At 40.7% G+C, this 26,605-nt stretch overlaps 1 protein-coding gene and 6 non-coding genes across 7 annotated transcripts in view; all 7 read left to right on the top strand.

The window, feature by feature from the left end:
* Positions 1-913: 913 nt before the first annotated feature.
* trnaw-cca (transfer RNA tryptophan (anticodon CCA)) lies at positions 914-985 on the top strand. The gene has a single exon. It is a non-coding gene; the product is annotated as a tRNA-Trp (tRNA).
* Positions 986-1,142: 157 nt separating this feature from the next.
* On the top strand, positions 1,143-1,214 carry trnaw-cca (transfer RNA tryptophan (anticodon CCA)). The gene has a single exon. It is a non-coding gene; the product is annotated as a tRNA-Trp (tRNA).
* Positions 1,215-1,375: 161 nt separating this feature from the next.
* trnaw-cca (transfer RNA tryptophan (anticodon CCA)) lies at positions 1,376-1,447 on the top strand. The gene has a single exon. It is a non-coding gene; the product is annotated as a tRNA-Trp (tRNA).
* A 150-nt stretch (positions 1,448-1,597) lies between these two features.
* On the top strand, positions 1,598-1,669 carry trnaw-cca (transfer RNA tryptophan (anticodon CCA)). Its single transcript has one exon. It is a non-coding gene; the product is annotated as a tRNA-Trp (tRNA).
* Positions 1,670-1,829: 160 nt separating this feature from the next.
* trnaw-cca (transfer RNA tryptophan (anticodon CCA)) lies at positions 1,830-1,901 on the top strand. The gene has a single exon. It is a non-coding gene; the product is annotated as a tRNA-Trp (tRNA).
* A 164-nt stretch (positions 1,902-2,065) lies between these two features.
* trnaw-cca (transfer RNA tryptophan (anticodon CCA)) lies at positions 2,066-2,137 on the top strand. The gene has a single exon. It is a non-coding gene; the product is annotated as a tRNA-Trp (tRNA).
* An 827-nt stretch (positions 2,138-2,964) lies between these two features.
* The window catches only part of npas1 (neuronal PAS domain protein 1), a 68,312-nt gene continuing 44,671 nt past the window's right edge, over positions 2,965-26,605 (top strand). The window contains exons 1-3 of the mRNA XM_077722621.1: positions 2,965-3,103; positions 7,099-7,191; positions 18,790-18,879. Coding sequence (XP_077578747.1) covers positions 18,876-18,879 — 4 coding nt within the window. The 5' untranslated portion in view covers positions 2,965-3,103; positions 7,099-7,191; positions 18,790-18,875. The remainder of the gene's footprint in view (positions 3,104-7,098; positions 7,192-18,789; positions 18,880-26,605) is intronic.

Genomic DNA, 26,605 nt, shown 5'->3' with positions numbered 1-26,605 from the left:
GGCAGGCTAGATTTGGCCCCCGGGCCGCCACTTTGACACATGGCGTGGTATTGGAACATCCCTCTTAGAAAGACGATCTGCCGTCTGTCTGGAAGTCGGAGGGCAATCCGAATTAATTGAGCGCAAAAACAAGTCGGCGGCAGACGTGCCCCGGCACGACGCGCCACGCGGCCGCAAATTCCTTCCACTTGGGGGGGGCCGTCCTGTTGACACGTAGACTCGTCATTTCCATCTGTGCTCATTGTCAAGGAGTGACGTGATTTTCCTTTTAACACAATTAGTCATGCCACCTAAGCAATAAAAAAATACAACGTTATTTTGCCATTTTTGACAATTTGGTTGCTGATACAACATCGCATATAAAAGATTTTGATGCAATTGTTGTTCAACCAATGTTAAATGACTTTACATCTAAAAGTGGGATGTATTTCTTGTAGTTTTCCCTTTTCCCAATGTTATTAAATGGGGGGTATATTAAATAGGGGAATATAAAGTAGCAGGGGTATATTAAATGGGGATGATATATTACATGGGGGATATATTAAGTGGGGGTATATTAAATATATTTAGAATTAAATATATTTAATATACCCCCCCCCATCTCATGTCTCAAGCACTTTGTTGTAATCTTCTATGCTACCATAATTCGGGCAGAATGTTTAGCATTGTATATATCAGCGCCTTGTGGTGCAATGGTTGCGCGTCTGACTCCAGATCAGAAGGTTGCGTGTTCAAATCATGTCAGGGTCAGTCTGTGCCTAGGTTATATATTTCCTGGAAATGTGAGGCTATGTAATTTATCTGAAACTTGATGTTCTAATATTGGAAATTTGACTTTCTTGTAATATTCTATGCTACCAAAATTCAGGCGGGAATAATTATTGTTATTAGTAGTGAATGAGCTTTACATCAGGACCCTGTGGCGCAATGGTAGCGCGTCTGACTCCAGATCAGAAGGTTGCGTGTTCAAATCATGTCGGGGTCAATCTCAGCCTAGGTTTAATCCTGGAGCTGTGGAGCTGTCTAAAATTTCTGAAACTTGATGTTCTAATACTGGAAACTTTACTTTTTGCCATATTTTATGCTACCAAAATTCCGGCAGAACTTTTATTGTTCTTTGTAGTCTGCATCATATGCATCAGGACCTTGGGGCGCAATGGTAGCGCGTCTGACTCCAGATCAGAAGGTTGCGTGTTCAAATCACGTCAGGGTCAATCTGTGCTTAAGTTATGTATTTCCTGAAATGTGAGGCTATATAATTTATATGAAACTTGATATTCTAGTATTGGAAATTTGACTTTCTTGCAATATTTTATGCTACCAAAATTCCGGCAGAATTTTTATTGTTCTGGGTAGTCTGCATCATTTGCATCAAGACCTTGTGGCGCAATGGAAGCGCGTCTGACTCCAGATCAGAAGGTTGCGTGTTCAAATCACGTCAGGGTCAAACTCTGCCAAACTTATACTCCCTAGAGATGTCAGGCTGTATAAACATGCTGTTCTAATATTGGTAATTTGACTTTCTTGTAATATTCTATGCTACCAAAATTCAGCCAGAATCATTATTGTTATTAGTAATGAATTACCTTGACATCAGGATCGTGTGGCGCAATGGTAGCGCGTCTGACTCCAGATCAGAAGGTTGCGTGTTCAAATCATGTCAGGGTCAATCTCTGCCTAGGTTATATTTCTTGGAAATTTTGGGCTGTATAAATTTTATGAAACATGCTGTTCTAATATTGGAAATTTGACTTTCTTGTAATATTCTATGCCACCAAAATTCAGCCAGAATCATTATTGTTATTAGTAGTGAATATCCTTGACATCAGGACCCTGTGGTGCAATGGTAGCGCGTCTGACTCCAGATCAGAAGGTTGCGTGTTCGAATCACGTCAGGGTCACTCTCTGCAGAGGTTATATATGTCCAGGAATTGTGAGGCTACATATAGCTCATCTGAAACTTGTCTTTCTAGTATTGGAAACTTGACATTTTTGCAATATTCTAAGCTACCTAAATTCAGGCAGAATCATTATTTTTATTGGTATTCTACATCGTTGACATCAGGACCCTGTGGCGCAATGGTAGCGCGTCTGACTCCAGATCAGAAGGTTGCGTGTTCGAATCACGTCAAGGTCAATGTCGGTCTAGGTTATATTTCCAGGAAACATGAGGCTATATAACTTAACTGAAACTCAATCTCCTAATATTGGAAACCAATGCTACCAAAATTCAGGGAGATGGCACCGTCACGCAGAAGCCAGTGGCGGTGGCTCTGTCCAATCTCATTTGTTTTTCGTATTTTAGAGCCACATATGGCTCACGAGCCATAGGTTCCCTACCCCTGCTGTACTGGGGAGTTGAATTATTGAAGAAATTGAACACAAGGTGGCTCCCTAGACGCCCTTTTCACTCCCCTCCAAGGGTGAGGTGAGGACTCAATCCCCCCGCGCGTGAATGGCCGCCTGCCATTTGGCGGTGCCCCCTCTTGACCTTTTCATTGAATTGCAGCTGAGGAAATCCATGCGGGTGACCTTTGTATTGCTTCTCTCTCTAACTCTCACTGGCGAAAAGGGCAGGCCGTCCGGTGTACACGGGAATCGTGACCTTTGAACTTTAGAAGGTGTTGCACTAGACAGTGCAAATCAAATATATCATATATAGACAAATATATCATATATAGACTCTATTTACAGAGATAAATACACTTATAAGAGCATCACTTATACTACATTGGAACCACATTTCATTAAATATTCCAAAAATATGTACTTTACATTGTTAAATCATGATTTATCAATTATATAAGCCATATTGTGAATATATTTGAATCCAAATATAAAGGAAAGGGATTACTATTCATTTTGAGTGTCTGTTGAGTGTACTGCAGGTCTTGTTCCACTAGGGGTCTCTCTTTTACCGCACGACTAACATTGTTGCGTCTATAGCACACGAGTGACAACTATTAGTTGCACGATCGTCTTTCTTCCACGCAATGTCCACAAAAACAACTTATAAATCGGCTTTAAGATGCAGAAATGTGTGGAATGAAGCCTCGAGACGAAAAGGATGACGATGCATCAAAATCCATTCAAAATTTACAAGGTAGGCCGAGTTACAAAGTTATTTTTCTTAAAATGTTTTTTTTTGCAGTGGAAAATACATTCTATTATTTTAAAAAATCGTTAATATAACTTCATATGTTAGTGCACTCCCCACCTACTTCAAGTAAGTGCAGATATAAATATGATTTTTAGATTTGTTTGGAACATTCAAGAACACAAGCCTGCAAACATTCAGCCAATTTAATCACCTGATGCACTTTTTGTTTGTTTGTTTGTTTGTTTTGTTTTCTTTCCTCTCCAAATAATTCACAACACAAAACAATATTATTGCCCAAAAGCCTAAAAAATATTAAAAAAATAAGCTTATTAAACTAAACAATCTCAAAACATTAACATGAATATGAATTAATAAATAAGTCAAATCCAAACTAATGGGGACTATCTCCTAAAAAAGAAGGCTTAAACGTAACAGAAAAGTCCAAGGGACCATGAACACTCCACACAGTATAGTTTTTTTTATAGTTTTATTTTTTGGGCATCTGCACCACTAATAAAATAAATAATAATAATAAAATAAATTGTTTTAGTGGGCCGTTTGGCTTCCACAGGTGGAAAGGCTCTTATCAATACGGCCTGACTGCCGTCCGATCTGTCTCATTGATGATTTGGGGTAGCTTCGGCACCCTCTCCTCCTCCTTGTGGGAGCGCCATTGATTCATGTCTGGGTCGTATAGCGGCGCTATTTCCATATTGATACCTGGATGGATGACGACGCTCCAGGAACAAGCCGCTGTTATCGAGCGGCTTCGCTTGACGGCTTTATGCCCGCTGCTCATAATAGCTCTTCTCCGAGACGTTTATTTGTGCCTGCGCGCAACAATAATGGGGCTTCGTTGGTGACCTCATGTCGAATATTTATTGATAAAATGGAGTTAGATTGCGGGAGTTCTTTTATTTTTATATGATAGTTGTATCGTATATATTTGGGTATAACAAAAGCATAATTTTGTACCAAAAAGTTTGGTTGCGCGTTATACACAAATCTCAGTGAAACTTACATCCATAGGTGATGTAAAACATGTCTATGTCCACCAGATGGAGCGTGAGAGCCCGTTCTACTGGTTAGTGGTCGATTTAGAAAAAAAGAAATGAAGAAGAATGGAATCGATTGTTGTGATGATGAATCAGACGTTGAAAAAAAATATATAATAAGGTTTTCCAATATTAAATTCCATTTGAGAATTGCGTTCATACTGCTAGTTTGTTTTAACAGCTTTCCGTACTACAAAAAAAATGTATACCAATTTTTAGTCGCAAATTACGGGTTATACTCGGAAAATTACGGTATTTTGCAAATTTGGGTGTGAAATAAAGGTGTAAAGTAAACCAATTGACAAAAAGACAAGATCACAAATTAGATTTAAATAGATAAAACATAATTTTTGTTTGTTTTTGTTTCTTTTTATGCCCTTTAACCGTATTGACTGTAAATTGAGGTACTACTACTGCTCCTACTAGCTTAGTGATAGCAAACGACGACTTCCATCTTGAAAATTCCAGTTATTTCACCACCATAAGAATGGAAATCCCTCATTTTTAAGGACCTTTCTCTCGTTCCTCCTCCGACGGCACTACATTATTGATAGAAACCAAGGACACGGATGACGCGGGAATAGAAACGGCTAAAATGAACCACTTTCACACTCCAGTGCCGCTGTAACTATTTGAATGATCCCAAAAATCAAAAGCCACACCTCTCACAGCGACCACGTTTAATCTGGATTGCTTGCTGAAAAAAACTATCGTACGTATAGACTGTTGGGCGCTCAATGTCCAGTTTATTCAGACCGGGAAGGGCTGGCGGTAAAAGATCATTAGCGCCAAATATGTTGAGTAAAAAGAGGCTCTTTTACTTGGACAAAGTGACTCTTTTTTACCTTAAAACTGCTTAAAATCATCAGAATGAAGTGAATTTTTTTTAATTTTTAAGGTTTTTTTTGTAAATGTAAGGATTACAAAGCAATAATAAGATATTTTAAAAAGAAAAAAGAGAAAAGTAGATGTTGAATTGCAAAAAAAATGCAAGAAAATGTTAAAAAATACTAAATAATAGGAGATATTGTCACTAGAAATGTATTTTTGGTCTTTAACAAATCATTAAGGGATCAGATCGAGACTAGGTATTAGATTATCTTAGGTTAGATAACTTTATTCATCCCATATTTGGCAAATGAGAATACAGACACAGTAAAAGACAGACAAGATGGTTCTTCAAATTCAGGTTACACGAAATCACCCAAAAAACATATGTAATCTCATTTAGTATTTTTACCTTGAATTCTGCACTTCGAAATTAGTTTGGATGAATTTTGCGTACCAATAGATGGCGCCCATCTACCACCATATGTAAGAAAACCAACATTAAGAAAAATTGACTTCAAAACAAGCAATTAGAGGAAAAAAAATCTCTTAGAAGAGAATTTAAAAATATTTTGATTGGAAGAATGATTAAAAAAAAGTATTTTTATCAAAAGGCCACAAAATCTCCCTCATTTAATCGCCAATGTGATGCCAATAAAGTTCAAATGTTACAAATAGACGTTTGGTGGACAAAATAAGGGCAACGCTTGGATGAGCCAACACACACACACACAAAAAAAGAAGGAAATGACCTTTTGTCTTGCGTACAGAAGCAAAGGCAGAATGATATTAACATTTAAATTAGGTCAGCCCGTAAAATGTGCCACAAGGTTGCATGACAATCAGCATCATTTGTCACTCAAGAGTTTGCTGATCGATACGTTGATAAAAAAGCGCCACGTTTCAACCTGCCCTAACACTTTCTTTACCCCGCCAGACCATAATATTTCCCCTCTCCAGCTCAAGTACTCGGAATTGCGAACCCAATTTTAAGACGTCCTTATTTAAAAGAAAACAGAAGCTAAATTTCAAGGAGGAAAGAAAAAATAAGCCGTATTTCTGCGGGTGTCCCTTCTTTTGAGATAGGAACTGAGGTCGAAGGTCAAGGCGAGGCGGATCGGGGAGGGCGCCGACTTGTACACGTGCTGATGACCTCCCCTCAAGTGGAAAAAAAAATGCAAATAATAAATGTAGGAGCAAACGTGCTTGTTTTTGTGCTTGATTAATTATGCCGTTTAATTCCACATCCACCATGCCGCTCCTTCGTATAATTTCCCAGTGGTCTCGGGTGTTTCTTCTCTCGCCCCCCAATCTCCCCCCACCCCAACCGCTTCACTGACAAACCCCCATCGCAAAAAAAATGAATCATGGATCCGACCGCTCGTTCCCTGGGGTGGGCTGACCAATCGCGGGAATTGGAGGAGACTCGCCGATGGAGTTGGAGTGTATGTGCGTGCCACTTTTTTAATAACCTTCTTTAGTTTTTAGGATATTTCTTGCGCTTTAGTTCGCTGAAGAAGAAGCCATGAATCGGCTAGGGGGGGCACTTAAGTTAAAAATAAAAATAAAATAACAAGTTTGCAAATCAGATGTTACACAAAAGTATTTTTTTGCATTGTCATCTGTTTAAATAGCAAAGTGTGATCATTAAGAAGATTCACAGGGGTGCTGGAGCAATATCCCAGCTGACTTCAGGCGCCTGAATTGTTCCAGCCAATCACAGGGTGCAAGGGACAGACAACCCGAGGAAAACCCATGCAGCCCAGGGCGAACATGCTCCACACAGTAACAGCCGTCCTGGGATCGAACCCACGACCCCAGAACAGTGAGCCCGATATGCTAACCACCCTGTTTTCAAATTTTGCCATGTCACCCCCATTTAAGCACTTTTTTATTCTTCAGTGCTAAGTCCTAGTAGCACATTTCAGTTGAATTTTCACATTTTTATGAACTTTTTAATGAAAAAGTCATTAATAGCAGAAAAAAATGAAGTTGCAATAATCAAGGCAAGACTATAAGGCTCTCAGGACTAGATTTTGCTTGCCTTTTAACCCTAGTTGTGGTGCAAAGGGCCCCTGAGAGGACAAATATTAATTCAATGTTTTGATTCCACAGTGTCTTTTTTTTGGCGAAAGGCCCGAGTTGACGGCGAGGGAGCCGCTCTTCCCAGCTGGGCCGACCTCCTCTTCAGCCTCCTGACAGTTCCAGGTTAGCCCTCGGTCCACTTTCCTCTTGATTTGCCCTACCGCTTTCCTCTCTAAAGCTCCCGCGGGGGCCCCTGGCCCCAGTAGAGAGCGGCGCTCAGATCCAGAGCCCCCCGCCAAAGCCCGCCCTAATCCCCTCCATCGATCGCCCTGAGAATTTTCCTTTCCCGGCGCAGCGGGTGCCGCTCCCCGCTATCGGTACGCCTCGACCCCAAATGGCCTCTTTTCATCAACTGCGTCCTCGCTCGTCACCCGGGCGTCTTTTTGACGAGGTGGCGCGTCGCCGGGCTCTTTTTTTCGATTGGCCGGCACGCGACTAGAGCACGTCTGCCCGTAAATACTTTGGTCCAACGGCGTTCGGACTTGATGAGAAGTGTCTGCTCGGGGCTACAGTTAAATTCCAATCATTTGGCCCAGTCGGATTCTTCTCATGTCAAGCTATCATTCTAATCTCTCTCAAAGTAAACAAGACGCTATTGATCGCGGCGCTATTTGATGAAATGGACTCCTCCAAAAGTAGTTTGCAAATAGTATGTGAATTGCTATGTTATTGCTGTGCAAAACATTTGAGATGCTGTAGTAGTAGTATTTGTTATTGGTGTTGTTTGTGTAGTAGTAGTATTTGTTGTAGTGATAGTGGTGGTAGTAATAGTAGTAGTAGTAGCATTTGTTGTTGGTGTTGTTTGTGTAGTGGTAGTATTTGTTGTTGTGGTTGTTGTTTGTGTAGTAGTAGTATTTGTTGTAGTGGTAGTGATGGAAATGGTAGTAGTAGTAGTAAGTGTTTGTTGTGGTTTTAGTGATGGTGGTAGTATTAGTCATGGTAGTATTAGTAGTACTCCGGGTAGTAGTTTTGAAAGTAGTGGTGGTAGTAGCTGTAGTAGTGGTGGTGGTAGTAGTAGTTGTTGTGGTATTAGTATTGGCAGTAGTAATGATGTCAGTAGTAGTGTCAGTAGTTGTAGTTGTAGTGGTGGTAGTAGTTTTGGCAGTAGTAGTGTTAGTAGTTGTAGTAGTGGTGGTGGTGGTAGCAGTAGTGGTGGTTGTTGTGGAAGTAGTAGTTTTGATAGTAGTAGTGATGCAGTATTAGTGATAGTAGTGGTAGCGTTTGTAGTAGTGGTGGTAGTAGTAGGGTGAGACAGAGTCTCAAGATGAGCATGCATCCTTGCTAGTGTCCTCCTGGGACCCAGCGGTCTATCCTGTGTAACATACTTGGCCATCATTTATTTATTTACAAGGAAAGCTCAACAGACTCTCTTGTGTGTGTTTGTGTGTGTTTGTGCGAGTTTTACCATCAGTGGATGTCTTTGCTGACTCTATTTCTGTTATGTGTTTATGAACAAGTACCTAGAACAATAGATGATTAAATCTCATTCTTTATTAACACGTCAGCCACGTTGCCAGCATGCTAAATAAGTGCCAGACTTCAACCCCATAAAATACAGCACCACCTCCAAAGTTCAGTATGCAACTTTAGCACAACACACAATAGCCACCACAATTAAGTCATTCCAATCACAGTATTTGCTGTTATACATAAATGTAACCCTTTTTTTTAGTTTTAGATAGCGATAATCCCACAAACTATATTCCAATAATCCTAATGGATCTCAATGGAAATTTCAATTTTCAACTCCCCACCCCCCAAACCCCCCCCAATCCATCAATTTAAGCATCCCTGTTTTATTTTCAACCATCCAGTTTTCACCTCCTCCATACTTGACTGCTCTTTTTCCTCTGTCCCCCATCGTCTCGCCTCACCTCCCTCTAGCACCCCCCCCCCTCCACTAGCCCTATGCCCCCCCCCCTCCCCTCTCTTTGCCGCTTTCTCTTTATTAATTTATTGGGTTGTTATTCTCCTTGCCTGGCTCGGCTAATGAAGGCGGGATGCAGATGAGGGCGAAGGTCGTCTCCGTAGCGATCGACCCCGTCGCCCCGCAGCATGGCACTCTGACTGGCACGGGTCAGTGGCAGCTGTCAATCAAAGCGTACGCACCTCAACATGCATATGTGTATTTGGGAGTCATGTGCCATCACTTTTCTATCCTTAAAACAAAGACATTTGCCTTTATATTTCAATTTACACTTAATATTATACAGGCTTGCACTTACTACCCAAAAAATTGAAGTTTTGGCTATTTTAACTATGTCAAAAATGATGAAAATTACTACACTAATGTTATTTGAGGGGGGATAATTAGGCACTTATTTTGTAGTTATTGCACTCAAATTAGTGGACTTTTTTTTTAGCAATTCTGGTTGTGGCATCTAAAAACTAATTAAAATTAAGTTATCCCAAAAAAATGTAAACAATAAATAAAATATATAACATTTTTAAAATGTATTCTTCCAAAATCATCTTGAAATGTAAATTAAAAGAAGAAAAAACAAGCAAAGATTAAATAAATATATCGTATAACATAACATAACACATGATTTTTTTTGGTATATTTTTTTTGCTTAATTTGTGACTGTTTTTTTCCATTTATTATTCATTTTTCACGTTTTTCAGTTTTTACTTTTGGGTTTTCAGCCCTAAAATGAATTAAATAAATTAAAGCCTTTAAATTTGGGTTCCCACGCATATTCACCCATTTTTTTTACGTATGGATTTTCCAAACTTTTTCATTCAAAAAAAAATCATTCTCCAATCAAAAGTTGAATATGCTGAACTTTCCGCCATCATCTCTCAGTACAAGATGACGCAAGCCTTGAAGTCATCTCATAAAATATCATGACATAAAACATTTAGCACATCCATCAAGAAAAGATCTATCATCCTGCCGGCTGCATTGTTTTCATTAATAAAGTGGCCATAAGGACATTCATTTTTTTACAAAGCTATCTCTATTTTTGGTAATGTTAAGAAGCGTCCTCTTAATGGAATGTTTTGTAATTTTAAAGGAATTATTTAGACGACAATTTAAGTTTTCGGACCTCTCTTTCCATTAAAAAGTCAACACTTTCGAATAGATGTATTGACAAATGTCAACTATTGATTTTGGGGTCATTCCCTGTTAATTTGGGGGTCTTTACAGTTCATTTCTGTTGATTTAGAGTTTCATGAAGTGGATTCTGGTGCTTTTCTAAGTGATGCCTTGCTCATTTAGGCTTTTAGACATTCCCAAGTCACTTCTTGGTTCACTTAATGTGAATTTTGTGTCATTTTTTCTTCATTTTGAGTCAATTTTGCTTAATTTTCCTCACTTTATGATTTAATCTTGCATCATATCCCATAGATCAGAGATCGGGAACCTTTTTGCCCGAGAGAGCCATAACCAATCCATATTTTCAATTGCCATTAATTGAGAGCCATAGAAGTAAAAAATACATGAAAACGCGTGCATTTTTACTCATTTCACTGCCTTTAAAGTAGAAAAACTCTCAGAATTATGTTAAAAAAATTGTTACCCTGACGCTAATCAATAGAATGCATGCAAATTTTAGCTCACAGAATAGCAGAGAGCCATAAGCATCCACCAAAAGAGCCAAATGTGGCTCCCGAGCCATAGCTTCCCTAACCCTGCTATTTTTAGGCCATTCCTCTTCTTCTCATCTCAAAAATAAAACACCAGTGCACTATGCATGCTTCCAGTCAAAACACCTTCAAGTATCATTCCTTGACCTCCAAAAACTGCGACCCATCCCTCCCCTAGGGGCCCATCTCCCCTGACATCCCCCCCAAAGTTCCGCCCCTGCTCATAATCCATGTTGCACCTTGTATACATGTCAGTATTGCTTACAGTTTATTGTGCCGTATGTATTTATGGGTTTTGACATGTTGGTGAGTCTATCTTTTACACACACACACACACACACACACACACACACACACACACACACACACACACACACAAGGCTATATCTCTATTAGCAGTTTGGTAGTGTTAAAGGTGTGACGCCATGCGTGAACTTTCCTACCTTTTCCTCATATCTATGCAAAGCCGGGGCTTGTCAATCAGTCACCTTGGTGACACGGAGCCCCACCTCCCCAATTAGAGCTGACAGGGCAGGATTAGGAGGGGGGCGGGCCCCCGCCGACCTGCCTACGTGTCAATCATGGGCCGGGCATGGCCGCGCCTGTTTACTGTCAGATCCCATCTCCGTCTGTCAGGCGTTCTGGCAAGCGTCGTCGTGGGGAAAGCGAGGCGGTGTTGCGGCGGCGGTGGAAAGGGAGGGGATGGGATGGCGGAGATCTGATCGGAATTAACGACGCTTCTCCCCGCAGAGCGCCCCGTGCTTTTAATTCATGAAAGGCAGGCACAAGAGGGAGGAGAGAGCGTTTAAAACCCAGAGCAGGGCCTTCTTTAGAAGTTTTCACACTGATGTTTCGTCTCTCCTTGACAATCAGCAAGTTTGCCTCCCGTTGTTCTTCTTCTTTTCTTTTTTTTTTAGCACGACCTGCTTCCCACACGCCTTCAACTGGCCGGCATCATCATCAAACCTCTGTCTGAACTTATTTCTCTCTTTCTCTTGCCTTTTTTTTTTCCTTTCTTTCTTTTTAACATTGGCAAGTCAGAAGTAAGACTGATGTATCATCTTTGATTGCTTATTAGGATGATGCAAAATCTTCATAGGATGCTTTTGTTAAATGGTATGGAGAGGTTGAGTTCAATTATTCTATTAAGAGTATGTTTTTTATTTATTTTCACTTTTAGTATCACAATAGAAACCATTGGCTCTTCTAAGATTGGGCAATTATTGTTGAATTTAATCAATTTTAGCTATGTCATGTTAACCCAGGAGTGGGCAAAACTTTTGGGCCACATTGACTTTAAAAATTTGACAGATGGGCGGGGTCAACACATGATATGATACATATAAAAAAGTGCATCCGTTAACAGTACATATGAAACATAAAGAGAAAAAAGGGACTAAAGTATTAACATACTCATCACTCATCATTCAAGTAAAAAGTATAAAGTACAAAGTCAAGTCAAAAGGAATGTATTAAGAAATATTAAAATGTCATTTAAAAAAAGATACATGGGCATTCAATTTTACTTGACTTTGTACTTTATACTTTTGACTTTAATGATGAGTGATGAGTATGTTAATACTTGAATCCTTTTTTTCCAGTTTATGTTTCATATGTACTGTTAACGGATGCACTTTTTTATATGTATCATATCATGTGCTGACCCGGCCCATCTGTCAAATTTTTAAAGTCAATGTGGCCCCCGGGCCCAAAAGTTTGCCCACCCCTGCGTTAGCGTGTATGTGTGTGTACATACAGTGTGTGAATGCATAATGGCGTTTAGCCGTGGCTCTGTGACATGTTTTGCCCTCGTCCCCCAGGCCCCCGAGGTCCTCCCCACTTGTTTGCGTTTCTTCTCTTTCGGGGTCCGCGGTGGCGGCCCGGCGTCGACCCCGGTGCTCCCGCTCTAATCCTTGAGCAAATTAGGAGCGCCGTATTTCCGAGGGGGACGTTTGGGGTCCGGGCCAAGCCACGGCTCTGGGATTAGAGGAGTGAAGGTCTCGGCCTTGTGGAGGATTGAAGTAGGAGGAGGAGACAAAAGGTGGCGCTGGAAAGGGGGAAAAAATCGGTGCTATTGTCAGCATTCTGTGCCGGGATGTCTCATTACTTTGAGGAGGACAGTCGGATTGTTTTTTTTCAGGTTTTTGTTTGCTCACACTTTGACTTGGAAGATCAATCCAAGTTAAAAGATGTCAATTGTTGCCTTGACTATGTTTCCAAGTTGACAAAATAATGTCAAAGGTCATGAAATCCAACCAAATGTTAAGTTTTTCTTTCCTTTTGAATTATTTTGAATAATCTTGGGAGTCATTTGAGCCATTTTTTGGGTACTCGGACGTTTGTTTGCCCGGACGTTTGGTCGCCCGGTCGTTTGGTTGCCCGGACGTTTGGTTTCCCGGACGTTTGGTTGCCCGGACGTTTGGTCGCCCGGACGTTTGGTCGCCCGGACGTTTGGTCGCCCGGACGTTTGGTCGCCCGGACGTTTGGTCGCCCGGACGTTTGGTCGCCCGGACGTTCGACAACATGACAGAGTTTACTGTCGAAACTAGTTCTCAAAATTATATTCACCCAAGCGCTGTTGATTAGTAAAGAATAGAAGTGGCTAAAATCTTCATATTTTCCCTTTTTTTTCATTATCATTCATAGTTTCACTCGAACTAACCTTTTCAAAATCAGTCATTCTCTTCTTAAACAGCAAAATCCAAATATTCTAAAACAGCAAGTTAAAAATAGGCAATTCTTCTTAGCTAACAATGAAACAACATTTATTTCCCCCCTTTTTTCAATGACTACTCTGCATTTTTTTTTAATTAGCATTCCTTTCATGCCTATTTGATTTGATCCGTGAAAGCGCCGTAATGAATTTATTCGGAGCGAGCTAGCCCGGGCCATATGCGCCGCTGACAAGCTAAAGACGCGCGGCATCACGTCCGCCGATTGCCGCGCATTTGCAGCAGGTGTCGGTTGCCGGGGAAATGTGGGCGGAGGAACACGTTGCCGGGCGGGTTGTCGGTGCGTGTTCGGCATTAGCCATGCGTGGCGTGTTTGTTGTCTGAGAGGCGGCTCAGGTGTCGGTTAATGTCTGCTGAACGACCTCGCTGCGGGGAACGCGCTATCGGGCGGAGGGGGGTTCGGTGGCGAGGGGGGGGGCTCCTATCATGTTAATTACTTTCCACGCACCCCGACGAGTGGGCCCACAAATCACTCATCTTTCTTTCATTTTGTCATTCCTGCGCATTGGCTGAGTTTGAAGGTCTGGCACGTCAATTCCCCTCTGCGTTCTACAAAGATTGTTTTATATTCTAATCAATTCGAGGCGGTCCTGGCAAATTAATTGACATTCATTGGGTGATTCCTCCTCCCCCGCCCCCCCACCACCGTTCCTCAGGAGGCCGGCTTTTGTTTCCGGGCCTGTCAGCCAGGCTGCAATTGAGATTGGGCTAAATGTTTTGTCATCTCCCACTCCCGCCCGGGTAAGCCTACTCCAAAGCGGGAGCCCGAGGTCAGCTTAACCTCTTGGCAATCCCGTCTTTACCGCTCGCCATCCACAGGAGGCGGAAAGGCGGAGGAATCTAACGTCCCGGGCAGAGATCCGTCCACTCGAATCTGGGATATTTCTCTGGGAAGATATTTATTTTTACAGTGGAAAGAGAGCTTCCCATTGTAGAACCCGGAGTTTATCCCGATCAACGGGTTCATCTGTGGATTGTTTGAGAATTTTTCCCAGGACTAACCAAAATTCATGCAATAACATGTTGCTGAAAGCATACTGAATCCTCCTCCTCCTACTAAGGACTTTTCATTCTACTTACGAAATGAATTGTAGAATAGAAATGTAGTAGTATTTTACATGTAAATGCCCAAATTTTGCCATTTTGCCATATTTAGATTTTTTTTTATAAATGGATTAAAAGAACTGGATTAAAATCCCTGAATATTCAGTTTTTATAGATCTAAAACAGATTTGCCCCCCACATGATCTAAAGGGAATTAAAGGATTGCCTTGATTGTCAGCGAAAACACATTTCCGCCATATTTTGAAAGCACCAACTTCCTCGCATTTTCAAAATAGCAAACAACACCAAAACTGACTCTTAGCGTGTGTATGTGTAGGTTCGCCAGGGTGCTTAACTTTAGTCAGGTCAAGAAAAATCCACTAATGCTCCATGTACATAATGAAATCGGAATGGACTATTTTTTCCTACATGGAAACGGTTGTTATGGTCAGATTAGATTGAGTTTAAGAAGTTTCCTGAACAACCCCATCTTCCGGCTCATCTCATTGGCTTTCACATTCTCTTGCACACACACACACACACACACACACACACACACACACACACACACACACACACACACGTACACACAGACATGCAATCTCTTTCACACTCCCTTCTGCAAAACAGCCATCCAGCTCGCATCAATCATGAATCCCAGACCATAACCCTCCAAGCAGAGTGCTGCTTTGAGTCATTCTAAAACCATGATGGATGACAACTTCCCAAAGCAATCCCTCTTTTGCACGCCAGCATCATTTAACTAACAGCATCTACCTGCCCTGGCCAATAGCGCCCCCCACCTCCAGCCCCAGGCCCCCCATGCTCCCCCCCCCCCCCCCCCCCCCATCTCGCCACCCAGACGCAGCCATTGTAAACAGAGCGGAAGCAACAAAGTCAACGTGTCTCGGAATCACCGTCGATTTGCTTGATCAAGTGACATGACATATTTATGATTTCCTCCACCGGCTGGCTCCCTGTCTAGGAGTTTGTATGTTCTCCCTCTGGGCCTGTGTGGCTTTTCTCCGGGTACTTGGGTTTCCTCACACATTACAAAACATGTATGCCAGGCTAGTTGGTTGAAAAGTGTAGCTATGATTGGTTGTTTGTCTCCTTGTGCCCTGCGATTGGCTAGTCATCCATTTTGGTGTCAAAGTGGCGGCTCTGGGGGCCAAATCTGGCCCGCTGCCTCATTTTGTGTGGCCCAGGAAAGTCAATGATGAGTGCCAACTTTCTGTTTTAGGATCGAATTAAAATGAAGAGTATAGATGTATATTATTTCCTGATTTTCCCTTTTTTAAATCAATAATTGTAATTTTTTAATGCATTTGTTCAGTTTTGAGTTCAAAAATAATTTTGTAAAATCTAAAAATATATTTAAAAAAAGCTAAAATAAACATTGTTTTAGATCTATATAAAAACTGAATATTCAAGACTTTTAATCCAGTTCTTTTAATCCATTTATAAAAAAATTACAAAATTTTAAATATTATATCAAAAATGGTAAGGCCAACATGATATTGAGTTTCTTAAAATTCTTGAAAACATATGGGACGACTGTTTTTTCCAGAAAATTTCAACTGAATGCCATTTTCACCCTACTTTTTGAAGCCTACTTTAATCTAAAAGCATTTACCTCAACCGATATTTGTAAATCCAAGAACTCCTTCCCACAGAAGCCGTCTTAACTAATGAGCTCTCACGGTTGGCCGGTAGGGACTCAATGCCTTAAACTAAACACTCCAAAAAGTAGCTAAACGCTCGCTATTGTATTTCTTTAAGCTGAAGCGTTTAGCGAGTCTCCGCCTCGCTCGCTCATCCGTTTTCTCGGCTCGCGCTTCACCTCAGTTCATTGTTAAGTTAGTGCCATCCCAATATTCGGGAAAGATCACGGAGAGCACCCAATAGCAATCGATGTCCAATTAGCCCAGGCGCCTCATCCCGCGGGGCGCAGGGACCGAGGGGCTAACGAGAGGTGAAGTTTTGAAGGAAAAGAAGCCAAAAAAAGAAAGGTGTTGCACCCTGCATTTTCATCTTCGAAACACGGGGAGAAATAATCACAACAGTGATTAGTTGTTGTCTTCAATCCGTAATATACAATTACACCCATATTAACAACACGTTAGAACCAAAACATGTGTATATATATGTGTATTTGTGTATATATATGTATTTGTGTCTATATCTGTGTCTGTGTGTATATATGTGTGTATATATAAGTGTATATATGTGTATATATGTATACATGTGTACGTGTATATATATATTTATATATATGTGTATGTGTGTATATATATGTATATATGTGTATATATGTGTATGTGTGTATATATATGAATATATATATGTGTATATTTGTGTCTATATGTGTGTCTGTGTGTATATATGTATGTGTATATATAAGTGTATATATGTGTATATATGTATACGTGTACGTGTATATATATATGTATATATATGTGTATGTGTGTATATATGTATATATATGTGTATATATATGTGTATGTGTATATATATATATATATATATATATATATATATATATATATATATATATATATATATATATATATATATATATATATATATATATATGTATATATTTGTGTATGCGTGTATTTGTGTATATATATATATGTGTATGTGTATATATGTGTGTGTATGTATATGTATATATTTGTGTATGCGTGTATTTGTGTGTATATTTGTGTATGTGTATATATGTGTGTATATTTGCGTCTATATGTGTGTCTGTGTTTATATATGAATGTGTATGTATATGTGTGTATATTTGTGTGTATGTGTGTATATGTCTGTGTATATATATATATATATATATATATATATATATATATATATATATATATATATATATATATATATATATATATATATATATATATATATATATATATATATATATATATATATATATATATATATATATATTAGCAACACTTTAGAACCTAAAACATAATGTACAATTACACTTGTTCAATAAAAGGTCATAACTTGTTACCTTTTGTTTTCTACAACTTCAAGAAGTCCTTAACTATTCAGCTATATGTGGATCAAGGCATCAATAATCCAACACCGAGAAACATCAAATCCAAAACTACTTGTAATCCCCAATATACAATCGTTAATAACTTAAAACACTTTAGCATGTCACAAAAGCAACGTCTAAAAGGGGGTGTTAGCCAGCATCCGTGGAGGCGGGGCCGTTAGATGCTCAATCAAGGCGCGCCGGGGACGCTTGTAATTAATCCGCCGAAGATGTCTGATTGCGGATGACTTTGGGAATGGCGCAACGGCTCGGCCAGGGGGCCGGAGGGAGGCGGCAACAAGATGGATGCGAGGATGCGGGGGGAGGAAAAGGCGGAAAGGCGGAAGGGCAAACACAGGGAGAGGCCAAGATGAATTGAGACAGCGTAGATACGCCACCTTTTTAAATGAGAGGGATGACTTTCGGCCACAATGAAACAAAAATAGTTGATTATGTGCGGGTTAAGTCGGACCATCGCTCAGCCAGCCCCGAAAGATAAAAACCTCCTCCTGACATCACTTTTCGGAAAAGGCTCCTTGGCTTTTAAAAAAAAGAAAAGCCAGTGTTAGATAAACCTGTTGTCTGCTGACTCGGCGTTGTGGAGAACGCGGCTGGATTTTCATCTTTACCGGGGAAATTTTCCATCAGATTTGACGGTGTTTTTATTTTCAGGGATGGGATTTTTAAAAATGTTTTACAGCAGGTCCTCCCAATCCAGAGGAATTGGAGTTATGTTGCCAAATTTTGTGGGTTTTAGAGTATGTGTGTCAAAGTGGTGGTTCTAGGGCCAAATGTGGCCCGCTGCATCAATTTTTGTGGCCCGGGAAAGTCAATGATGAGTGCTGACTTTGTGTTTTAAGATCAAATTAAAATGAAGAGTATAGATGTATATTAAATTTCCTGATTTCCCCCTTTTAAATCAATCATTGTCATTATTTAATCATTTTCTTCAGTTTTTAGTTCAAAAATCATTTTGTAAAATCTAAAAATATATGAAAAAAGGTCAAATAGGCATTGTTTTAAATCTATAAAAAATCGAATATTCAGGGCTTTTAATTCAGTTATTTTATTCCATTTATTAAAAAATCTATAAATCTATACGCCTATTAATTAAAAAAAATCTAAATATTAAATCTAAAATGGTCTGGCCCACATAAAAAATCAAGTTGACATTAAAGCGGCCCGCCAACCACACCTTGCTTTAAAGCATCCGAAAAATAAGTACAACAAACACAAAGTAAAATGAAACTAAAAGAACAAAAACATGAGATTAAATCAATTAAAATATGTATTTTCTTTTTCTTTTAGATACCAGCCTTGGCTGCATTCGCTTTGAGATACGAGCATTGGCTGCACACGCTTTGAGATACAAGCCTGACCTTTGACGGACTTCAATGCGTGAGTAAATGCGTCACTCTTCGTGCTACACAGTGTTGAAAACCCATGCCATCAATGGTACTGAAACATCATCTTGAATATAGGATATATATAGATATATAGGCTTTAATGGGTGTGAATGTATTTTGTCCTTTTTGTTGTTATTTGAGCTACAAAGCACGTTTAAACCCGTCTGATCTCATTCCGTTTCATTAATAAAGCGCCATTCGTGCCGATATCTATCCCGCTTACTCGCCGACTTTGTCGCGCGGCGCCTGGGTGATGTCACAAAACGTTTTCTTTGAGGCCCACGGATAAAAAAAACTTGGGGGTGCCGTGGTCGCACGGCAAAGTGCTGACAAAGGTTGGATCCTCCGCGTGATTGACTTCTTTCATGGCGGAGAAGACAGACTTGACGGACTAAAAAAATGTGTTTGGGGCTCAAAGGGGGCGATAAAAAAATGGAAGTCAAAGTAGGTTTGCGTGAAGTTTAGACACTTTTGTAGTTTTCGCCCTTTTAGGTTTTGTTTTGGAGCTTGTCATTGCATTTGTGTGTGTTTTTTCATAAATCATAAACCGTCTATTATTTTAAAGAATGTAACGTACTGAGGGAGATTTTTTTTTATCTATTTTTTGGATCTTCTGACCATGGTAGGATAAAAGTAACAGGAGAAGAGCTTATTTGTTTATTCTTTTGTATTTTAAAAAGGTACAGTTACATTATAGCCAAGCTTAATGATATTTTTCCATAGTGCTAAAAAAGTACTTTAAATAGATTGTTGGATTAGTTGGATGAGTCATAACAATTTAAGTGTATTTCAATGCAAATGGTGCAGCAACTCATGTAGACTTGATTTTTCACTTTGTTCTTTAAGTCATTTATTTTATGAATGTGACCATTCTAGTACGGTACCTAATATTTCAGAGGTCAGCACACCATGGGGATCTTTTACTATTGAGGCTTCCCCTGGCCTCTCACCTGAAACTATGAAATGCTGATTATTCTGGGAGGTTTGACCCTTTTCATGGATAGAACGCCATTTTAAGTCTGAAGGTCAAACTCAAGTCTTGATATTCATTTCCATCGTGGAGGAAAGAGACAAAAAAAATCATACCAGAGATACTAGAAGGGACAAAAGAGCTTCCAGCATGTCAGTTCTGCAGTTTATATATGTATTATTTTACAGTAAATTATATTTGGTATATATTTTAGATATTCATAACTGTATTAGTCACTCCCATTTATTGAGACTGCCTTTTTATTCAATTTCATTTGTTCATTCATTTTTATTTTTATCCATAAAAGGGCACCAGTTGATGTCATTCATTCATTCATTTTCTGGACTGTTTGCTTATTCTCAAGGGTCAATGGGGGTGCTGGAGCCTGGCTCAGCTAAGTATGAGGAGACAAAGGACAACCAATCATAGCCAGGTGCAATTTAGACTGTTTAACACACGTGTGTCAAAGTAGCGGCCCGGGGGCCAAATCTGGCCCGCTGCATCATTTTGAGCGGCCCGGGAAAGTCAATCATGAGTGCTGACTTTCTGTTTTAGGATTAAATTGATATAAAGATATAGATGTATATTCAATTTCCTGATTTTCTCCCTTTTAAATCAATAATTGTCATTTTTTAAATAAATTTTTCTATGTTTTTAGTTCAAAAATCACTTTGTAAAATCTAAAAACGTCTAAAAATCTTAATATTCAGGGCCTTTAATCCAGTTCATTTAATCCATTTAGATATTTTTTTAATCATTTTTTGGTGTTTTTAGTTCAAAAATCATTTTGTAAATAATAAACAACCGTGATAACAGTCTGATGGCGGAGACGAGGACATGAGAAAAATGTCCCGGGTGGCGGAAAAACGGTGACGTTCACAGGAAAAATAAAACCGGGGGTGTGTTTTAGTGGGGTACAGGCGAGACACCTTTTGTCGGATGTCGAGCGGCGGGCGAGAGCGAGACGGGCAGAGACAGACACCGCCTGAGATAGACGGTGACAGAGGGAGAGATAGACGAGCTGCGTGAGGATGCAGAGAGTGTCCCCCCTCTGTCGGATGCTGCCAGAGGCAAACAGACAGCCTGGCCGCCGCCGGAATGCTAATTCCAGACAGCCGCCAAAGCGGCGAGCGAGCAACCACAAGAAGCCGCGCCTCTTCTTAACTCTCGTCTGCTGCTGAAACTTTAAACATCAGACTCTGGTGGAAGCGTGCCTCTGATAATGGAGCGCCGGGTCGCTCCGTCTGAGGAGGCGCTCCCCATGAAAAATGGAGCGGCGTTCCGGGGTCCGTTCGTATCGCTTGTAATGAATGAGAGCGCTGGCTCGCTAATTAGTCGTCCGATTCATGCTAATCGCTTTTCCGATGGTGGAACAAAGTGCTGTGAGTGGTTGGGGAGGTGTGTTGGGATTGGTGGTTCTGGGCTTTGTTACTGTGTAGAGTTTTTTTGTTTGACTTTGGCATGTGTGGGTTTTTACTGGGTGCTCACATCACCAGGCTAGCTGGTTGAATGCTTCTGATTGCTTAAAGTGGGGGGTCGGGGGGCAAAATATGGCCAGACGCATCATTTTGTGTGGCCCGGGAAAGTCAATCATGGGTGCTGACTTTCTGTTTTAGGATTAAATTCAAATTAAGAGTATTGGTGTATATAAAATTCCCTGATTTTCCCCCTTTTAAATCAATAATTGTCATTTTTAATCCATTTTCTGTGTTTTTAGTGCAAAAATTCTTTAGTAAAATCTAAAAATATATTTAAAAAAAGCTCAAATAAACATTTTTTTAGATCTATTAAAAACGTCATATTCAGGGCTTTTAATCCAGTTCTTTTAATCCATTTATAGAAAAAAATCTAAATATTCTATCTAAAATGGTCCCACCCACATGAAATCTAACTCCCTTGGCTTAATCCTTAATACATTTGTGCTATGCGATTGGCTGGCGGCCAATGCAGGATGGTGTTAGTCGTCTAATGTGCTACAGCACCCTCTGCGACCTTTTGTGAGGAAAAGCGGTCCAGAAAATGAATGAATGAACCTATTTTGTACTTTGTTCAAGCCCTCCATGTTTTGACCTTTTCCCAGTCCCCTCTCTCAAGTCCACTAGTGACATCATATTTGTGTACAACTCAGTCGTCATGGTGACCCAGCTCACCACTATTAGCAAAAAAGTTCACGACCCCCCCTTCGACAAGACTTAACGCAATAAACATTTCTGTAAGATAACACATAGCTCGGCTAGATCGTTAACTTCCATCGCGTCGAGACGTCATTTTGTCGCGTTGGTGGTTTCTCCCCTCGGAGCGGCTCGTAACCTTGAGCGTACGTCCCAAATCGTCATCTGTCCTCCCGTCCATTCATCCTTCTTTCCATCTATATCTGACTGCGAGATGGCAGCTTGTGAGAAATGGCTGCTCACTCTAAGGAAGTGTGATCTATTTAGATAGGGCCACGGATTTGGCCTTACACACAAATATATACACACACATATATACACACTTTGGATAAAAGACACACAAAATGGCTCAAATGTGGATATGCTCCTTAATGCATAACTGCCATCTCTCTTGATTTCAAGCCAAAAAAAAAACATTTTTTTGTTTTTAAATGCACACACTGACTTCCGTTCTAATGCAAAAACTGACTCCTATTTACTCTTTCTCAGTCCGTAAAGAAGTCCGTCATTTACTCACTCTCTCAAACAGTGTATCCGCATACACCATTGCACACACTCACTCACTCTGAGGTAAAGATTCAGTTGTACAATCTAATTCACTCCCTCACATTCCTACATACTTATACACCACTCCCAACTACATACTCACACATAAAAATATCTTACAAGATAAAATATAAAGCTGCAATTGACTGACATGACATCCGACAAACCAGGACCATGGACAGCGCCAATTTGATGCTTATTTCCAATATGAACATTCTCCTTATTTCTAAATCCCACATAAACACACACACTTGACATGCACTTTTTCCAACAAGTCATCTCCGATACCCTTGACGGACATGTGGCGATTGTTGACTCCCTTTCAACCCCCCCCTACCCCCCCACTCCGCCCTATTGCATGGCATTTATTCCAACCGATTCCTATCACTCCCTTTCTAAAAACACAGTCAATCCATCCCAAAAACAGCCCTAACCATTTCCCCCTCCCTCTTACCCCATTCATCTCCTCAACGTTCCTTCCCTGGATGTCATCACACTTGTTAATTTCCCCTCCTCCTTCCTTCCCTTACGTATCTGCCTTCAAACACATTGCGACTCCATCATCGAGTGGGAATCTTGTCATGCTTTTTTTTCTATATAACGCAGCCATATTTTTGAGGATTCCGACCTTGTATACTTACTAGCTTACATCTCCTCCTCCTCCTCCTCACTCCTCCCTATCCTCCCCTCTCCCTCCCCCATCCCCTGGCCTTCCTTACGTTCCATTCCTCTTATTTCTTATCTACTTTCTTCTCCCACTTGCACCTGGATGTCATTGCAAAAAGCTCTCCTGTCTTGTTCTCCCTCACTCTAGCGTCTCTGTCTGTTTCTTTTAGCTCTGGGCTCTCTATCTGCAACACACACCCCAACACACCCGCACTTCACCCCCTAGTGGCGCACCGTGTCGTGTCCCTAATTTATTTATAATTAGTGCTCTTTGTCGGGATGTGTGGGGAATGTTAAAGTACACAGCACCACACTGTGGGTACAAATGGGGCTGGTGTTCTTCCATCCTTCACGCCTATATCAACCCGGCCTTCACACACATACCCACACACACATATACACCCACATATACACCACACAGCCTTCCGAGATGGACGTTTTTTGGCGTTCTGGCGCCGAGAGGTGTCTTGTTTACATTGCAAAGAGCTCCTAAAAAGTGCCGTATTTCCCGCCTATAACAAGCTGCAAGCGTATTTTTCCTCTTTTTCATAATTTGCTGCAAATTAGCGTGGACGCAAGCTGAATAATTCATACTTTGTGAGAAATTAAGACTTAAAATACAGTGGGGCTTCCCAAATCAAACGCAATCTGTTCCGTGACGGTTGCTACGCTTGCAATTTGTTCTAATTTCAACACGCATTTTCCCTTAGGGATCAATTATAATTGAAATAATCGGTTCCAGAGTCAAAGCGTGACCATCAAAAAGCTTTATTACTCTGTGAGACTTGTTTTTAAGTGTAGGGGGTCTTCTCTTTAACGTCAAGTTTCGTTCCGTGAAAATCGCCAATCACTTAAGTAGACATTTTTGGGCATAAAATAGGACCTCATAAGTTATATTTTGGATTTTAAAGTTTCAAAGAAGGCAAAAAACTCATTTTGGGGTATTTAAAAGTCATCTTAGATCAAATTTTCCAACTTTAGTCACTGTTGTTCCTTTAAAAGGCAACTTTAATAGTTTGTGGTTTTCATCTGAATTTAAACCTTAACCCTTTCATGCACAATGTGTTTTTAATTCAAAAATCATTTTGTAAAATCTAAAAATATTAAAAATAACTAAAATAAACATTGTTTTAGATCTATAAAAAACTGACTATTCAGGGCGTTTAATCCAGTTCATTTACTCCATTTATAATAAAAAAAAATCTAAATATTATATCTAAAAAAGTCCGGCCCACGTGGAATCAAGTTGTCGTTAAAGCGGCTCACGAGCCAAACCGAGTCTGACAACCTTGACCTAAAATATCAAAGTTCAGCCAACTTTTACTTCTCAACTTAAATGTTGTGTTCACTGTCACAGCAGCTCACAGGAAAAAACAGTTCCCGTTTTAAGGATCCGCCCACCCATCCGCTCTCCCCTCATTCAGGGTTGGCCTGATCGGGGGTACACCCCCTGGTCCCCCCCCCCCCCCCCCAACACCCTCCTCGTTACTAAATCAAAAGTTCCAATCACTTGATTGACACCTGCCCGAAAACAAACCACCTGACATTTTCATCACCACTCATGCGTTCATGCAAAACAAAATAACAAGATAAGACGTCACGTCACGTGAAAGCGTCATTTATTAAACATCCTGTTCAATTTCTATTCCCCCAACTTCCCAAATAATAAATATTTGACAGACAACAAACACACACACACACAAAAAAACAACCCTTTTTTCCCCTCTGATCACAAATGTCAATCTCATCTTCACGTAGAGCGAACATGACACCCCTGACAGCCCTAGCGTGTATTTGTGTGGGTATATGCGGGTGAATCGGTCGGGAGAGGAGTTTTTTTTTTGTCCTTGGGCTTGAGAGGGCACCTGGCTCCACGTTCCCGAGCTTTGTGATCTCCGGGTAGCGTCTTTCTATCCCTTCTCGATCCGTCTTTTCCTCTTTTTCCTCTCAACTGGGATCCCTTCATCCATCCTCCCCCCCCCCCCATAACCCTCCCCAAATCCACTTCTCCTCCCCACCCAGCTCACGTTCTCCCTCTCCTCTGCCCAAGGCGATGCCGTCCTGCAGGCTTTGATCAGGAGGCCAGGGACGGGGAGAGGAAGTGGGTCAGAAAGTTGTGCTGGAGACTGCAGGAGAACAAGGCTGGAATATCGAGTAGGTGAGGATGTGGGAGCGGGGTGGGGGGGGGTGCTAGCTAGCTTGGATGGGGTGGAGTTTGTTGGGGGAAATGTTAAAAAAAGGAGGAGGGGAGGGAGGTGAAAGCAACTGAACTAAACGAGTAGAAGGAGATAAAAAGAAAGTGAAAAGAAGAGCAACTGGTGAGATAGAGGAGAAGGACGTGGGAAAGAAGACGTGTCTTTATTTGTAGAGGACCATGGAAGGCATTTGTCTTCTACGCACCCGCCAGGATAAGGAAGGTTTCCTTTTAACCATGCCGCACGATGTGCCGTAAGATGGTGTAGATCAGGGGTGGGCAAACTTTTGGGCCTGGGTAGTGGCCGTATTGACTTTAAAGATTTGATAGATGGGCCAGGTTAGCATAAGATAGGATACGTATAAAAAAGTGCATCCGTTAAGAGTACACATGAAAAATAAACAGAAAAGAAGGAATAAAGTATTAACATACTCATCACTCATCATTAAAGTAAAAAGTATAAAGTACAAAGTCAAGTAAAAAGGAATGTATTAAGAAATATTAAAATGTCATTAAAAAAAAAGATAGAGGGGCTGTAAAACACCAAAAACAAATAAGAGTGGACATCTTGAGGGAAAAGATAATAAAAAAATAATAATAATAACATTATTTGGACAATGTCGGCGGGCCGGATTAAAAAGCCTAGCAGGCCGAATGTGGCCCGCGGGCCGTAGTTTGCCAATGTCTGGTATAGATGGCCGTTAGCGTGAGTCCCGGCAGACGCCAGTTTTATTGAAGTACTTTGTGTGGATGGGTGTGTGTGTATGTTTTTAAAAAAAGCGTCATTAAGATGCGTCGTTTATTAATATTCAGATCAAAACATTAATATTCAACCGGTGTATGGGCTCTTCTTGTGTCGTCAGCTCACCTGGGACTGGGGAGGCCAGGTAGGGGGGTGTAGTGGGAAGAATGGGGGGAAAATTGGGAGGGGAGTTTAGGGGGCAAATGAAGGAGGGGGAGAAAAAAAGAGGGACAAAGTAGGATGGGGGGGTAATGGGGAGGATTGCGGAAGGTGCGAAGGAGATGTTGGGGTTATTGTGATGGACAATCTGGTGGGGGGTGGGGGGGTTGTGGTGGTCCCACCGTGGGGAGTACAGGGGTGAAGGGGGTAAGGCTTTTTAAAAAGGATGCGGCGAGGATGGGGAAGCAGACCAGCTTTGCTTGTGGAGTA

Source organism: Stigmatopora nigra, chromosome 8, assembly GCF_051989575.1.
Source record: "Stigmatopora nigra isolate UIUO_SnigA chromosome 8, RoL_Snig_1.1, whole genome shotgun sequence".
NCBI lineage: Eukaryota > Metazoa > Chordata > Actinopteri > Syngnathiformes > Syngnathidae > Stigmatopora > Stigmatopora nigra.
The sequence above is the reverse complement of the archived record's forward strand: the minus strand, read 5'-3'. Positions and strand labels throughout refer to the sequence as shown.